The sequence below is a fragment of the Bubalus bubalis genome, chromosome 7, assembly GCF_019923935.1.
Source record: "Bubalus bubalis isolate 160015118507 breed Murrah chromosome 7, NDDB_SH_1, whole genome shotgun sequence".
Lineage (NCBI taxonomy): Eukaryota > Metazoa > Chordata > Mammalia > Artiodactyla > Bovidae > Bubalus > Bubalus bubalis.
This window is the reverse complement of record NC_059163.1, coordinates 4,271,934-4,289,689: the sequence shown is the minus strand read 5'-3', so window position 1 is coordinate 4,289,689 and position 17,756 is coordinate 4,271,934. Positions and strand designations below refer to the sequence as shown.

General features: G+C 49.8%; 1 protein-coding gene across 1 annotated transcript; it reads right to left on the bottom strand.

The window, feature by feature from the left end:
• Positions 1 to 2,073: 2,073 nt before the first annotated feature.
• Positions 2,074 to 16,100, bottom strand: GRPEL1 (GrpE like 1, mitochondrial). Its single transcript, XM_006042486.4, has 4 exons — positions 15,946 to 16,100; positions 12,542 to 12,704; positions 10,582 to 10,663; positions 2,074 to 3,186 (listed from the first exon to the last, which is right to left on the bottom strand). The coding sequence occupies exons 1-4, from the start codon at positions 16,005 to 16,007 to the stop codon at positions 2,840 to 2,842; spliced, it is 654 nt and encodes a 217-aa protein (XP_006042548.1). The 5' UTR covers positions 16,008 to 16,100; the 3' UTR covers positions 2,074 to 2,839.
• Positions 16,101 to 17,756: the final 1,656 nt, after the last annotated feature.

The following is a 17,756-nucleotide window of genomic DNA, read 5'->3' as shown; positions in this document are numbered from 1 at the left end:
GGCCTCGGACCGCGGGGCGGGGCCTCGCAGGTCACTGGAATGCGTGCTGAAGTCTGAGAACTGTGGGCTTTAGCTGCTCCGGTGTCACCGATTTTCTACATCAGATTCCTAGTTTGGTGAGGTTTTAAATTTAAGTCTTATTTTTATACAAAATGATTGCCAGACTTTCACTAAGCTTGAGAAACAAAAGTTCCCTGTAAAATGTGTGTGGCCCTGGCCAAGAGCTGTCAAATGAGAAGTTCTGTGCTTAAGTAAGTTGTAAGTGTGTGTGTCTCTTCTCGATGGGATGAAGAATTTATTTAGGCTTGACTGTTTTTAAACACCATAATGAATGTATAATTTATGTTAAAAGTGTGAACCCTTTGTTACAAGGGAAAAGTAATTTTATGATTGGTTGCCTCTTGCCCCATCAACTCCAGCTATTACTGTCGCATTAGTCCCGCCCCTGCTGTTTGCTTGGAGCCTTTAAATTTCTGTATTTAATCCTTATGATAAATGAGTCACCATGATCCCATGGAATTAGGTCTTTTCAAAACTGAAAGTCTCGAGTCACAGAAGATAATCAGCTGTTCAGAATGATGCTCTGGATGGCCAGCATTCTGAGAATGTATTCAGACCGAAACCCTGCCTAGCGCCTCTTTTTTCCCCTTTTACACATTAAACAGGTTGAGAACCAAACAGTGTGACCGCCTGCTTTTTACTGCCTGCCCCTGGAGCCACAGCTTTCAGTCTCGTGGATGGTGCGAGGCAGTCTCGGAATCAGGATGGGGAACAGCTTGTGACATGTCTCAGTGTGGCTCTTGGACGTCGCGCCTGTTTTCCCTCCAAACTGTTGAGTTAAAATAGATTTCCTGTTAAGCAGAAAAGCCCTTCAGGTCAGCGCTCCTTCCCAGAAAGGAACGAAACACCCAGACCTTCCGTGGAGCCAGGCTGCGCAAGTCTGTGGTGAGTAGACAGTGCCGGCTCCATCACCTACACGGAGCAACGGATCTGGGCCAGTTAGGGAAACCTGGGAACCCGACTCGGGTGCAGCCCACAGGCCCAACTGCGGTGTCAGCATGGACACAGTTAATGCTTTCCTGTTGGTGGTGACCGTGGATGAGTGAAACCGCAAACAGTTCACACTGAAGCCAGACCATCTCTGGGTTTAGCACCTTTTAGCAGGTGCAGCTCCAGCTGAAAAGGGGTGGGAGGAACACTCACAGAAACTAGCGTGACAGTTACGCACGCTCACCATGCAGATGCATCCAGAGGCAAAGCCGCGTGCCCACAGCCACGGTGTAGAGCCGGTCGTGACCCCTGGCGCGGTTTCCTCAGGGAGCTCTACCGCCTTCATTATATACTGTTAACATGTATTTATTGGGCCGCCTCCGGTCGTAGCTGCAAGCGGGACGTTTCCTTCGGAGCACAGGTTCTCTGGTTGTAGCTTAGTCGCCCTGTGGCATGTGCGATCTTAGTTCCTCAACTAGGGATCAAACCCAAGTCCCCTTCATTGGGAGGTGGATTCTTAACCACTGGACCACCAGGGAAATCCCTGGGCTGTGCTTTTGACCAAATAATTTAAAGCAACTTAAAAAGGGTAAATTTTTTTGCAATTTTAATAATGGGATTATCACCTGTACCTTTCAAACTTGTGTGCCCCCCATTTTTATGCAGTAAATAGATATAACTGATCTTCAGTCCCTGAAGTACCCCTCAGAAGCAAAGATTGTGGGAGGTTACTTTTTCTCTGGCTCCATCATTCACTTTTTCCCTTAGCGTGAGGAAAGGAGGGTCCTAAGGAGAATCACAGGGTCAGCATTTGCCAGTCGTGTCCCTCTGCCGGTGCCGCTCCCGAGTGTCCGTGGTCCCCTCACGGTTGTGGGCGGACCCAGGCCTGCCCCCAGCACCGGCTGCCAGCCGCCAGCCAGGGGGAGGCCTGGAGGAAGCCTCTCGCCCTTCCGGGACACGAGCCAACACGTCTGGGTGTCAGGCACACAGCTGCAGGGTCTGAGCAGAGACCCGGAAGGCTTTGTCACGCTGTCCTTAACGTGAGGATCTCCGCCATCAAAGCACACAGAACAGCTATCAGAATGTAGGAAAATAGTATCAGGGCTTTAATCCTCTTAAATAAAATGTAACATTTAAAATATACCAAGCACGCAGTCCTCAGGTTTCTCTAGGAAAGTCCGTCTTACTAGGGGAATCACCTTTAGGTCACTGGTCACTCACTAGCTGGGTATGGATTTCAACATTTCCAAAGGCAAACGAAACAGGACAACGGTGACTGACTCCGTCACCCTCAGTAACGGGCAAAGTAGAGAGGCGTGGTTGTTCTTGGCAGGCAGGCAGGCAGTTACTGATTATAAGGAGCTCAAATCACGTTTGTCACCAAGGGCGTCATAAACCTCCCTCAGCAGTCCCCTCCACTGCCCGAGTGAAAGCCAAGCGTCCCAGGAGCTCACAGGCCACAGTGAGACGCATGGGACACAGAGCAGCCGGCACGGCCAGCCAGCAGACGGGATTCCTGAAGGCCTTTTATTTACTTCAAACACTGACGTCGCCAGAGTCTGGGCAGACACAGTGTTTTTCGTGATACCCCAGAGTCCAGTAGTATCCCATCAGCCTGCTCTGTAAGCACGTGGAACATGTGTTAAAAATCAACGGACAGACAGACTCCCGTATTCCAGTTCGTTAACGCAGCTGTGCAATTGGCTGGCTTTTCTGTGGGGCCACCGGTTACCAAAGCCTTGCATCAAGGTTTAGGAAAAGGTCAAGAGTATTCATAGGTGAGAAAAGACGAACCCGCCCCGGAAGAGTCAGCGAGTGATTACGACAAAGCGCTGACACCCTCGGGCTGCTAAGCCTCCTTCACCACCCCCACCAGGGCGGGCCTCAGGGTGCGCCCGTGCAGCTTGTAGCCCACTTTGTTAACCAACGCCACAGTGCCCGGCTCCTTCCCCTCGACCGGCGTGTGGAACAGCGCCTCATGCTCATACGGGTCAAACTTGGCACCCAGGGGGTTCAGCCGGAGCAGGCCGTGCTTCGTGAACACCTTCTGGATCTGGACCTCAGTCATCACAAGCCCCTCGTAGAGGCTCTTCAGGTGCGGGTTGTCGTCCCGAATCTCCTCCTGCGGGACACACTGCGTGGCCTTCTCCAGGATGTCTGCCACCTCCAGCAAGTCCTTGCAGAAGCCCTGGATGCCTGCGTAAGGTAAGGGAGAACGTCACTGCATTCCGCATCGACTGCACAGGCAGCTCAGAACAATCCCTCCTTATGTGACGTGTGCGTGCTCACTCGCTTGGTCTTGTCCCACTCTTATGACCCCGTAGACTGCAGCCCACCAGGCTCCTCTGTCCGTGGGAGTCTCCAGACAAGAACACTGGAGTGGGTTGCCATTCCCTTCATCCAGGGGATCCTCCCGACCCAGGGACTGAACCCGCGTCTCCTGCAATGGCAGGTGGATTCCTTACCACTGAGCCACCGGGAAGTCCTTCTGTCACCTTTTTTCAAATCACTACTTTGTGCTAGAATTTCACTGGGCTGGATTAAACAAAAAACTTTCCTGAGGTTTAGACCAAAGCCAATGAGGTGTAAAGACAGGGAGCTGAAAACCTGCAGAGCCAGACTGAAAACTCCCAGTCCTGCTCGAGACCAAGAGGACATAGACTCCCGAGCACGTCAGCCCCATGTCAGCTGCCCAGCTCGGGGCCTGGAGCCACGCCCCCGGCTGTCACAGACGGCCCTGGGACTGTGTGGAACCCCTCTGGGTTGAGGCTGCTTTGCTTACAGCACAGGGCCAACAGTGGCTGACACACGGCGAGCTTATGAGGACAGGAAGTCACGCAGCTCACGGCACCCAGAGCACTAAGTGCTCGATACACGCTACCATTACTTGGCACCATGAGGCCAGAGTTACCAGGACACAAGCCTTGATCTAACAGAAGAGGTAACAGTTTAAAAAATTTTATATAAATGCAAACGTCTGTGGTTTCAAGATAACCCTTCAGATGCTGAATGCAGGAAGCTGGGGCTGACGAGAGGCGCCCCCTGGGCCAGCCCGTCCCCCTCCCCCGCGGCGCAGAAACGAGGCTCCAGCACAACCCGCTCACGTCTTCTCAAGTTTCAAAGGCTCTACACTTTGAAAAAGGCAACGCTTGTTTACAGCTTCCCTTGTTTTACACAGTATTTTCACCCAGTTGCTGTAAATTAAAAAGTCTACCCATCCAATAAAAATGTGAGCATCTAGTAAGGACAAACCCCTTGTGTGAGCTGCTGGGGAAACAAACATCTGCCAACGTGGAGTGTTGGTCTGCGACATGCAGCGCACGATCGCCACAGTGAGACATACAATTACCAATTATGCTTCCAGGATGGAGCCCTGGTGAGTGCTGAGGACGATTAACCTCAGAGACATAGCTTACTTAGCCTGGGGTGTGGACTCAGTGTCAGGACTGAGCCAAGCATTCCAGGAGCCCAGGGCGCCAGTCCACCAAGAAGACACAAACCCAGAGAAGCTGACAGCTCCGGGTGGGGTGGTGGACTGAGTGGAGGGGAGCTGAGGCCACTCTGCCAAGGGTGTGGAGCAGAAGCGCGGGAGCTGAAGCTGGCCTGGACAGAGCGGAGGACGTGGCGGGAGGGCAGTGGGCGGAGTCCAGCCGTCCCCGCCCCCAGGGCTGGAAGGGAGGGGGCGTGGGGGGAGAGCGTAGTTTCAGATGCCTGACCTGAACACCTGCGTGCGCGCCGGTATCATTTACTCAAACGAGGAAGGGAAGCAAAGGGGAGAATTCAGTTTAAAATACCTCTGAGACGTCCAGGTAAAGACAGCCAGGACTAGAATGGGGAAGAAACGTCTGAACTGGCAGCTCACCTGTGTGTGGACACCACTCAGCCCTGTTGGAGGGCGAGTCAGTGGGGGGTGGTGAGGGGAGGCCTGAAGAACACGGACATTTGGAGGGCAGCAGGCACACAGCCAGTGCAGGGGATGACCAGAGAAGAGGAAGAAAAACAGGAGCGGAGGTGACGGCATCCGAGAGCGAAACGCGTCTGCAGAAGCAGTGAGGCGCCATGGTCAGAGGGCCCGTGGAGGGAAGGTGGGCCCGCCCCAGCAGCCTCCTGCTAAGCACGGCCTCTCGGAGCCCTGGGAGCCCGCCAGCGCAGGCCGCTCACCCCCACACACACGCGGCTCTGCGATCCACGCTACTGTCGCCCAACCTGTAAGCTCAGCAGCACCTGTGGGACATCCAAGGGGACTGTGCTCTCGTGGCTCGGACGGTCCCGGCCTACTCAGGCCTGAATCTGTGGGCTTGGTGGTCTGGGCTCCAGGAGGCCTGCGTTGGTAGCTCTGGGAACATGGCGGTGGGGCCTGGGGCAGTGTGAGGACAGCACACGCTGTGAGCCGGGCAATGGGAGGGCTTCCCCGGTAGCTCGGCGGTGAAGAACCTGCCTGCCAACGCAAGAGATGCAGGTTCCATCCCCGGGTCGGGAAGATCCCCTGGAGGAGGGCGTGGCACCCCACTCTAGTATTCCTGCCTGGAGAATCCCATGGACAGAGGAGCCTGGTGGGCTGCAGTCAGTCCACAGGGCCACAGAGTCGGACACGATTAAGCTCACACAACAGCGGCCACCGCACAGCACGCTCCCGGGTGCACAGCCGCAGTGGAGCCATGTTCAGTGGCTCCCCTCCCAGAGGGAGCGCTCACTCCCGCCTACCTCACTCTGCAGCTCAAAAACAGATCTGGGGGATATCCACTTTGACCAGGAGGGAGCAGATCCTTCCCCTGACAGGGCTGTGACAAGCACAGGGGGGAGGCCCCGCTCAACCAGTCACACCCCCCATCAATGGGACAGTGGCCACAACACCCAGCAGCCCCTATACTATAAAAGCAGGCCTTGCACCAAACATGATAGACCCACTCGGGCTACTACACAGGGAGGCTCCCACACAAGGAAGAAAAAGCCCTCCAAGACCACGGTAAGTAACTGTTTCTCCTAACAATATAAGAAATCTGAAAGGCAGAATAATGAAAATCACCCAATCAGAACAGCAGACAAGAAAGCCAAATGAAAAAATATGAAAGCAACATAAGAGACCTATGGGAAAATTTGCCAATGTACACATGACAGGGATTCTAGCAGAAAAGAAAGGGGGCGGTACAGATGTATTTGCATGCCTCACGGCTGGGCCCTTCCCTGGTCCAGTGAGCTTAAACTGCCTCACAACGCAGCAGGCGCGGGCTCAGTCCCTGATCAGGGAGCTGAAACCCCACGTCTTCAAGTCAAAAACAAAGCAGAAACAATACTGTAACAAATTTAGCAAAGACTTTAAAAATGGTCCACATGGGAAAAAAATCACTTAAAATCAAACAGTCAGAGAGAGGATTCTAAAGACAGCAAAAGAGGGAGTGAGCTACAGGGGATCCCGTGCGCTGTCAGCCGGCGTCCCCACAGAGACACTGCGTGCCAGAAGGGAGGGGAAGGCACAGTTAAAGGCCTGCAAGGGAAAAGTCTGCAACCTGGAAACTCTACCCAGCAAGGTTATCATTTACAAGGAGACAAAGAACTTCTTAGACAAGGAAACTTTTTGTACTTTTAACACAGCAATACTACACGTATCCTAAAAGAAACATTAAAAAAAGTCTTCCCTAAGTAGAAAAGAAGAAGCTATAGGCAAGAGAAAACCCAACTGTAAAGTGAATCACCTAAAGCCAGTACAGAGATTTAAAAAAAAAAAAAAATTCTGTGAAATCAATGATACCGCAATGAACACCTGAAGGGTCAACAGGAAAGATGTAAAAGACAACATCAAAATCATAAAGTGTGGAGAAGGAGTAAGAAAACGTTGACTTTTTCCCCCTAGAGTATGTTTGAGCCTATATGACCACCAGTCTAAAGCAAGCAGATCTAGAAAGAGATTAACATACTATAAAAAAAGCTGAGTGCTGAAGAATCGATGCTTTTGAACTGTGGTGTTGGAGAAGACTCTTGAGAGTCCCTTGGACTGCAAGGAGATCAAACCAGTCCATCCTAAAGGAGAGCAGTCCTGGGTGTTCACTGGAAGGACTGATGTTGAAGCTGAAACTCCGATACTTTGGCCACCTGATGCAAAGAGCTGACTCATTTGAAAAGACTCTGATGCTGGGAAAGATTGAGGGCAGGAGGAGAAGGGGACGACAGAGGATGAGATGGTTGGATGGCATCAGTGACTCGATGGTCATGGGTTTGGGTGGACTCCGGGAGCTGGTGATGGACACAGAGGCCTGGCATGCTGCGGTTCATGGGGTCGCAAAGCATCGAACACGACTGAGCGACTGAACTGAACTGAATATACTTGAAAAACAGGGTAACCACAAATCAACAACGCACACTAGATTTACAAAATACAAAACGATAACAAGCACAGTACAAAAAACAAAAATACATCAAACTACAATACGCAGTCTACCAGAGACCTGCTTTAACCAAAGGACACACACAGGTTGAAAGTTGAGGGGACTATTTCATGCAAAGGTAAATAAGAAAGTGGGGGGGGGGGGTCACGATATTCATCAGACAAAACAGACATTAAAACAGAAGCTATAAACACAGAAAGAAAAACATTATATAATATTAAAAATCAATCCAAGAAGATATTATATTCCTCAACATATATGCACCCACACAAGAGCACCCAAAGTGCATAAAACAAATGCTACAGACATAAAGTGAGAAACTTCATGGGATACAACAGCGGAAGACTCTCCTGCCCACCTCGCATCAATGGACAGAGCTAGACAGGAAGTCAGTAACGCAACAGAGATCCAAAATGATACAACAGAGCAGCCAGACTTAACTGATATGCTCAAGATATTCCATCCAAAAATACAGAATACACGTTCAAGTGCACACAGAGCCTTTTCTAGGACTGACCACACACTGGGGCACAAAACAAGCCTTGACAACTTTAACAGAACAGAAACTATTTCCAGCATCTTTCTGACCAGAGCTGCATGAACCTAGGTATCAACTACAGAAAAAGAAATGAAAACAAAACAAAAACCCCAACTGTATGGAATTAAACAACACGCTACTAAAATACCAATGGGTCAACAATGAAATCAAAGCAGAAATTAAAAATTACCTAGGGACAAATGACAATGACAACACAGCCATACAAAGTCCACACGATGCAGCAAGGCGGCTTTCAGAGGGGAGTTCAGTGATACAGGACTTCTTTAAGAGATAAGAAAAATCTCAGAACAACCTAACTTACCACCTAAAAGAAGCGGAAAAATAAGAACAAACAAAACCTGAAGTCAACAGAAGTGAGGAAATAAAGATCAGAGAGAAACTAGAGATTAAAAAAAAAAAAAAACCCCCCCCAAAAAAACTGGCTCACCAAGAAAAGGGAGAGGATCCAAATAAAGAAAATAAGAAATGAAAGAGAAATCACAACTGATGCCATAGAAATACAAACCATTAAGAGAATATTATGAACAATTAATTATATCCCAACAAACCTGACAATCTAGAAGACAAAAACAAGTTCCTACAAAGATACAGCCCACCAAAACTTAATCAAGATATACATAATCTGAACAAACTGATAACTAGACGTGAAACAGAATCTGTAATTAAAAGAAATTCCCTACAAACAAAAGTCCAGGACCAGATGGCTTCACAGGTGAATTCTATCATAGAAAGAACTCCTAACAATTCTTCTGAAACTCTTTCAAAAGAATGAAGAGGAAGGAATACTCCCAAAGACATTCTATGAAGCCACCATTACCCTGATACCAAAACCAAAGACAGACCCTACTTAAAAAAAAAAAAAAAAAAATTACAGGCCAATATCCTTGATGAATACAGATGCAAAAATTCTCAACAAAATATTAGCAAATGGAAATTAACAACAGATAAAAAAGATCATACACCACGACCAAGATGGACTCATCTCAGGGTCATAACAATAGTTCAGCAGATGCAAATCAATCAATGAGATACACCACGTCAACAAGAGAAAAGACAAAAACCACATGATCATCTCAACAGATGAAGAAAAAGCATCTGATCCAACACCCACTCACAATAAAAACTTATGACATAAGGATGCCCACTCACAACTTTTTCAACACAGTATTGGGAGTCTCAGCCACAAGATGTAAAATTGTCAGTATATACAGATGACATGATAAAATACTTATTGAAAGCCCTGAGACTCCACACAAAAACTACTAGAATAAATGAATTCAGCAAGGTAGCAGGATATAAGATTAATATACAGAAACTGGCTGGATTTTTTTACACTAACAATGAAATATCAGAAAAAGAATGTAAAGAGCAATGTCCTTTAAAATCACATCAAATAATAAAAAACTTAGGAACAAACCTGAGGAGGTGAAAGACTTACATGCTGAGAACCATAAACCATTAGTGAAGGAAACCGAAAATGATTCAAAGAAATGGAAAGATATTCCATGCTCTCCATGGAAGAATTAACATTGTTAAAATGGCCATACTACCCAAAGCAATCTACAGATTTAATGTGATCACGATCAAATTACCAGGGTTTCCCAGGTGGCTCGGTGGTAAAGAACCTGCCAGCCAATGCAGGAGACACAGGAATCTTGGGTCAATCCATGGGTTGGCAAGATTCTCTGGAGGAGGAAATGGCAACCCACTCCAGTATTCTTGCCAGGATGCCCATGGACAGAGGGGCCTGGTGAGCTACAGTCCATGGGGTCACAGAGTTGGACACGACTGAGTGACTGAGCATGCACACTATCAAATTACCCGTGACACCTTCTACAGAAGATGAGCAAGTGCAAACTATTATATACAGAATGAACAACAGGTTACCACTGTGGAGCATAGGGAACTATAGTTAATTATCCTATGTTAAGACAATAATGGAAAAGAATGTAAAAAGATGTATAACTGAGTCACCTTGCTGTACAGCAGAAATTAACACATTATAAACCAACTATATACTTCAATAAAATTAAAAAAAGAGAAGTTTGTTCTCTGTGCTGAACTTGGGTCTGTCCTTGGGCAGAGGGTTTCACCTCTTACAGGTCTGCATGCAGAACAGGGGGCTGAAAGCTGTGTCCCCTACGTGCTCAGACGGTCTTCTGGGTGACCAGCACAACGTATGTGGGGCTGGGAGACGGGCCTCGGCGCCAGCGCCACTTTAGAGCAAATCACTGCAGCCTCACTGACCGCAACTGTAAGGCGGGAAGCGTGACGACGGAAGGATCCAACGGTGTCAATACAGACAACGACTGACGAGGTCTTAAGTGAGACCAGCGTCAGGGCTGCTCCAGCTGAGGACCCGAGCCTCACAGGGCACCTCTGCTAGCACCTGCAGCCTCACACTGAGGTCCTTTTGCGGAAGAGAGAAGGATCCTCTCCTACGGAAGGAATCACGCTCACCACAAGTGTGCGTCACAAGCCAGCTCTGCTCCTTCTAGGCAACAGCTGACTCATCTCAACAACTGGAGGAACGCAGCCAGCAGCCGCCCCACCTCCCCACCTGATCCACCATGCTGTCTAGGACCACACACACCCCCACTTCCTTGTCCATGTTTCCCAGGATCAATATCATGTAGTGTTTAAAATTACCATATAGTTTTGCCTCCTCCACCAATTTTTGGCTCCTCTGCCGCAAGTTCTCAGTATCTGCTAGCGCTCGCTTATATTTTTCCTTAAAAAAAAAAAAGGAAGAAAAATTCACATGAAATAAATCTGGAACAAATTCATCGGAAAACAAATGTGATATAATAAAGTGCAAGTCAAAATACAAACAACAGCTATCAGTACTTTGGAGACTGGATTACAAACAGCTGCTGTGGAATAAACACAAGTAAATTAACCAGTGCCACTATTTCCACTACGTGGGGAATAAGATGGCCAGGCGTCACATATTCATAAGCCCCCAAGGCCATTCTCACTCTGTGTACAGCTGAGCAAAGGACAAGAAAAGCTGCTAGTTTGCCCTGGTTCTGATGGTTCCTCGCAAGGAAGGACCAGTCATTCCTCTGCAGAATCTCCAGCTCAAGGGAACCCTAGAACCCAGGGTAAGGGCTGACCTGGCTTGGTTCTCACACCCCAAGGAGAGGGTCAGGAGAACCACCACCCTTAGCAGACAGCTCTGGCCTCTACCCCACAGAAGAGGAAAAACCTCAGGAATGAACCTTTGGTATTTTTAATATTGCCCAGATACGGTTCAGTTGGAACACTTACTGTGTAACAATCATTTGAATTCTTGTATCTTCCTCATTTTGCACCAACTCTTCCTATAATCGTATCCATCTCCTGGCCTTTCTATTTTTCATGGGCACTAGGTTACTGCCTTCAGCTTTCTGGGGGTTCTAGTGCCACAGTTAAGAGCAAGGTCTCACAGGCTCAGACCGTGGCTCTGCCACTGGGTAGCAAGGTGACCTTGGGAAGTTTACCAAACAGTCCTGGGCCTCAGTTTCCTCATCTGTAAACAGGGGTATTAAGGGCTGACTCACAGGGCTGTTGTGAGGATTCATATAAACAAAGGGGTTATCAAAGCCCTAGCATAGTGCTTCATGGCAAACAGGCAGGGATACGATGGCAACCGCGACACACTGTCTTCTGGCCCCAAATCACTGCAGATGGGGAGCGCAGCCGTGACATTAAAAGACGCTTGCTCCCTGGAAATGAAGCTACGACGAACCTAGACAGCTTATTAAAACGTAGAGACATTACTTTGCTGACAAAGGTCCATCCAGTCAAAGCTATGGTTTTTTCAGTAGTCACATTTGGATGTGAAAGCTGGACAATAAAAACGGCTGAGTGCCATACTACTTTACTGCAGCACTGGAGAAGACTCTCGGGAGTCCCTTTGACAGCAAGGAGATCCAACCAGTCCATCCTACAGGAAATCAGTCCTGAATATTCATTGGAAGGACTGATGATGAAGCTCCAATACTTTGGCCACCTGTTGCGGAGAACTGACTCATTGGAAAAGACCCTGATGCTGGGACAGACTGAAGACAGGAGAAGATGGTGAAGACAGAGGATGAGATGGCCGGATGGCATCACCGACTTGGGGGATATGAATTTGGGCAGACTCCAGGAGATGGTGAGGGACAGGGAGGCCTGGAGTGCTGCAGTCCCTGCGGTTGCAAAGAGTCAGACACGACTGAGTGACTGAACAACACTTTTTCACATGAGGTCATAATCCGTATTACTAATTAGTTCAAAAACCTCCAACATTCCTAGGAGAGCACCAGGTGACTTTACCTCTGGTTCCCACCTTTGTCCTTCCAAAGACCCAGGCTCAAAAGTCCTACTGAATACTCCTCACTTGTAAAGGCCATTTTCAGTCTTAATTCAATATAATCTATGTAGCACATGAAGATAATTCTCATGACAACCAGAGTCACAGCAGATTTGAGTTCTATCCCTCCTTCAGCAGTAACTTGCTAGAACCCAACAGGGACAGAATTTGTCTGGCTTCCACCTCTGTTGTCAGGGAGGCCATCTTGACATCCCCAGGAGACAGACCTGGAGTTCCACAGACCACGCTCCTCACAAGAGCCCACAGCCTTACCATGGTCTCCTTCAGCTGCTCTTCCAGCTTGACCTTCTCTTCCATGAGTGTCTTCTCCGTGGAAGGAAGATCTGTCTTCTGTTCATTCTGACCCGCGTCCTCTTCCAGGTTCTGGCCGTTGTTCTTCTGTTTTGTAGCTGTGCACAAAAGCCGAGGAGAAGACCTGAAGGCAAGTCCACACGACAGAAATTAAGATCATGATTCTTCTGCTTGTTAAAGTCAGACGGGTGACTTTAAATCATCCAAATGGACGATGGAAATCAAAGGTAATTTAAAACTACTTGCTACATGGGGGAGAAAGGATTTGTCTTAGATACAATAAAGGCAAATTGCATGTGGCGTATGGAAGCCATCTGTCTATGTAGAGTCTTCTGCAGTACACGCCTAAACCAAAACGTCAGCGCGCCAAGGCCACAGCACTAATCTCCCCTTCTCCTCCCCCTCAGCAACTCCTGATCATCCAGACCCCACCACAAGCTGAAGAAAGAGCTACTACTGGAGCTGAGGTCCAGCGCTGCTGTCCCTTACAAAGCCTTGTGGGCAGACATCTTGCCCACAGGCGACTTCGGTTCAATCCAGTCACTCAGTCGTGTCCGACTCCTTGCGACCCCATGAACCACAGCACGCCAGGCCTCCCCATCCATCACCAACTCCCACAGTCCACCCAAACCCATGTCCACTGAGTCGGTGATGCCATCCAACCATCTCATTCTCTGTTGCCCCCTTCTCCTCCTGCCCTCAATCTTTCCCTGCATCAGGGTCTTTTCAAATGAGTCAGCTCTTCGCATCAGGTGGCCAAAGTCATGCAAAAAGGTATCTATATACACAGAACTTTAACTTGGGTTTGAAAGTGATAAAAGAGGAACCAAGTGCTTTGGGAGGCCCAGAGTAGAGTATTTCTAGCTTTGGAGAAATCGAAGTCTGGGAAAGGATTTGGGCAGAGGGACTTTGAAGAACAGGCAAGAGTTCACATACAGAGCCAGGAATAGACAAGACAGACTCACTTCAGGAAGGGCGTGAACAAAGGCATGGAGGCAGGAAAGCACAGGGGTGGTTATGTACAGGGGAAAACACAAGAAGCTCTAAAAACTAACGCTGAGAGTGACTTGGGATATTACCCAATCTGATCCCCACATGGAAAAGGTTAAGTAATAAGCCCAAGGCCACAGTGCCATTCATGAAAAATACGGATCTGTTCACCAGGCCCAGTGGGGCTCTGAAGTATGCCACAGCCCAATCTGAAAATAAACTACATTCAATTTCCTCCCCAGATTAAAGCAAGCTGCCTCAGTGAACAGAAAAGCTAAGGGCACACAGAACATGTGTACAAGGGTGTTTAAGACAGCACGTACAGATGTTTTCCAGGATGGAAAGCTTGAAACAGAACACTGCTCAGAAGGACAAGGGGGGACAAACCATGGCTTCCGCCGTCTGGAATGCTGAGCAGCCACCAAATGGACAGCAGTGTTAGACTGCCATCTTTTGGCTACACCACGGGGGTACTGTGCAGGAAGAAGTGCAACGTAGAGAAATGCACAGAACATGACCCCAGTTTTATAAACACAAACCAGAAATCCTATTTTGAGGAGAATAAAAGGATACACTAGTCTGTTACCAATACTTTGGCCACCTTATGTGAAGAGCTGACTCACTGGAAAAGACCCTGATGTTGGGAAAGATGGAGGGCAGGAGGAGAAGGGGACAACAGAGGAAAAGAGGGTTGGGTGGCATCACAGACTCAATGGACGTGAATTTGAGCAAACTCTGGGAGACAGTGATGGCAAGGAAGCCTGGAAGGCTCCAGTGCATGGGGTCGCGAAGAGCAGGACACGACCGAGCAGCTGAACAACCACCTGGGGGTGAAGACCAGTGGCCTTTATGCTGCTGTTTTTACTTCTGCGACTGAAACACGAACCATCTAAAGACGGAGTGTGCTGCCGTGACCTGCCCTCATTTCCAGCTGTCCTGGCGTCTGGGTGTAACAGTCACAGCCTTTCGCGTCGGCTCTACTCAGCAGAGGCCCTCCTGCAGCAGCCAGTCTGGGTTTGCTCCAGAACTGGCTCCCAGAACTCAGCTACTTCCAGAGCTCCGCACACAATTCAATTTGCTCTCTCCCCTACTTGAGCCTCCTTACACAAAACCTGTTCCTAGAGGCAGAAATGCATGCAGGCCTGGCAATCAACTGGATTTCCCAGGTGGCTCCAGTGGTAAATAACCCAGTTGCCAATGCAGGAGACATAAGAGAAGCGGGTTCAATCCCTGGGTCAGGCAGATCCCCTGGAAGCGGGCCTAGCAACCCACTCCAGTATTTCTGTCTGGAAAATCCCCAAGGACAGAAGAGCTTGGCTGGCTACAATCTAAATGATTGCAAAGAGTCGGCCACGACTGAGCACGCACCCAAGTCCGGGCAATCAATGCCAGTTACAAAAATCGCAAATTGAGCCAACAGCTTCTCCTCACTCGACTCCCCAGGTGGGTTTGTTCCCACACTGTCTATACAATGGATCAGGCTAGAACAGCAGCTTCATCCCCTCGCCCTGTCCTCGTCCCCGTTTACCGTCTCACCATCACTAAATAAAGCTCCTTGAGGGCAAAGTCCGGGTCCTGCTCCGCGCAGCTTCTACCCCATGTTCGGCCCAGAGCAGCTTCTCCTAACAGATAACCTGGTTCCCCGAAGCTCCCCTCAACGTGGAAGGTGCTACTTCAGTTCAGTCGCTCAGTCATGTCCGACTCTTTGCGACCCCATGGGCTGCAGCAAGCCAGGCCTCCCTGTCCATCTCCAACTCCCGGAGTTTACTCAAACTCATGTCCACTGAGTCGGTGATGCTAACCCTAACCCTTCTCTTCCCGCCTTCAATCTTTCCCAGCGTCTTTTCCAATGAGTCAGTTCTTCGCATCAGGTGGCCAAAGTACTGGGAGTTTCAGCTTCAGCATCAGTCCGCTAAGCACGGGCTAAACTAAGTTAGGAGGCCGGACTTTGAAACGGCAGAAACCGCAAGTTTTAAAAAAAAAAAAAAAAAAAAAAAGGCAAAGGAAAAGCCAAGGAGAGGGCAGGGCCTCGTGACCTCCGCCTCGGCGTCACTGCTCTAAGTCAGCGGCTCTCCCCACGGTGGGTTAGGTAGGGGCTGCGGCCCTTTTGTGCTCGGACTCCGCAGCACGCGGAGGTGGTGGAAGCTCGGGCCGGGCGGAAGGAGCCCGCTCGCCACCGCCGCCTCGCGCGGGGCGCCGTCCCGTCCGCCCCGCGGGCAGCAGGGACAGAGCGGCGGCCGGGCAGGCCCCACAGGAGAACCCAGCGGAGCCCGCGCCGCGCGTCTGGAAGCCCCCCCACGACGCCCGGGCCGGAGCCGGGCAGGGCTCGCGTCCGAGTCAGCGGGGACAGCGCCGCCCACATCGGCGCCCCTTACCTGAGAGACAACGCGAAAGCCGGGAGGCTGCGCCGCGCCAGCCGCACGCACCGACCCGCCATGACTGCTGCCGGCACTGCGTGCGCGCACCGGGCATGCGCGAGACTCTATTCTTGCTTCTCCCGCCCAATTGCTTCCCCTCAGCCAATCCACCACCGTTCTTCCTCTGATGGACAGGGCATATTCACCAATAATTGCCGCCCTGGACGGTGGGCGGGGTTTGAGGCCTTGAGAGACCCCCGAAAGTGAAGCTGAGGTGAAAGGTGAAGGAAACAGACTCCTCCGGGGGGGCGTGGTCAAGGGAAGAACCAATAGAGAGAGAGCATGGGGGAGGGCGCCGGAAGTGCGGACTGAGGTGGCGCGGAGACTCTCGAGCGCGGTTTCCAGTGAGGCCCGCCGTTTCTGTACGTGCACCTGAAGTTTCAGGGCACTCTTTGCTCTGGGAGGTGGCGAGACGCCAGGGCTTTTGTCCTTTTCTCCCTCCCAGCCCGAGCTCCTGGGACCGAGCCAGACTTTGGGTGCTCAGTGTAGGCTAAAGGCAAATAGGTCAAGGACGAAAGCTCGTGGACGGGCGACCGCAGGGCTCCGGGAAAGTCGGTTAAAACAGCGTTAGGCGGTCACCGCCCGTCCTGCCGGCGACTTCGCGGCGCAGGAGGGCGGACTGGTGGCCGGAGGGGGCCTCCGTCGGTACTGTGGGTTTTATTAACGCAAAACCCGGGCGGCCTCTGTGGTCCAGCGCGGAGGCGTCGGAGCTGGGTGAGGAGACTTGGGTGGTGTGTTTTGTTTGCGCTCTTCTTCCACCTTCAGTTTTCTCAGTGTGTGAGTCGCTCAGTCGTGCCCGGCTCTTTTCGACTCCATGGACTGCAGCCCACCAGGCTCCTGTGTCCATGAGATTCTCCAGACAAGGATACTGGCGTGGGTTGCCATTCCTTCTCCAGGGGATCTTCCCTACCCAGGGATCAAACCGGGGTCTCCTGCACGGCAGGCAGATTCTTTACCGACTGAGCTACAAGGGAAGCCCAATTTTCTCAGAGTAAGACTGAAAAGCATACCAAGAACAGCATCGAAGACGACTTCTGGGAACACAACCAAAGCTCATAAAATCCAAATGTTTTCGTTACTCTTAACAAATGCCACTGCTGCTGTGTCTCGTGCCACGAAGGAGCCCAGGTGCTGCTTGTACCTGCGTCCCGCAGCTGCTTTCCCCTCTGCCCGAATCGCAGAGCCCGTGGTGTCCCCAACGGAGCGCTGCCTTCGTGTCCCATCTGTGAGGACCAAACCTCTGTTCTGCTTTGCTTCCATTGAGAGCATTCATCACGTTGAATATTAGGCCCTGGGCCACTCGCAGAAGGAGGCAAAAAGTCAAATGCAGAACGTAAGACGTTCTGTTGGGCAAATGACCCAGTTTATTAGTTAGGGGTCTAGAAGGAAAAAGGAAGTAAGACTGTTTGAGAATTAGAGCGCATAAAAGATGGAATGTGTGGACCTTTATTTGAATCATGATCGAACAAACCAACTGTGAAAAAAGACTTGTGAGATAAAGGGGAGAGTCAAATATAAACTGTTAGATGATAGGAGTTATTGATATTTTTGTTAGGGAGAGGTGACCTAGTGTTTATATAAAAATACCATAATTGTTGGGAGATGTCAACGGAAGTATTTTAGTTGCCACAGGATTTGGAATTTGCTTTTTGATTATGCAGGCTAAAAAAAAAAAAAGGATGGAAGAAACACAGGCAAAATGTTGATAATGGTAGCTGGATGATAAATAGTGTGGGAATTATGATCATTTTCTTCTCTGTGTGAAGTTT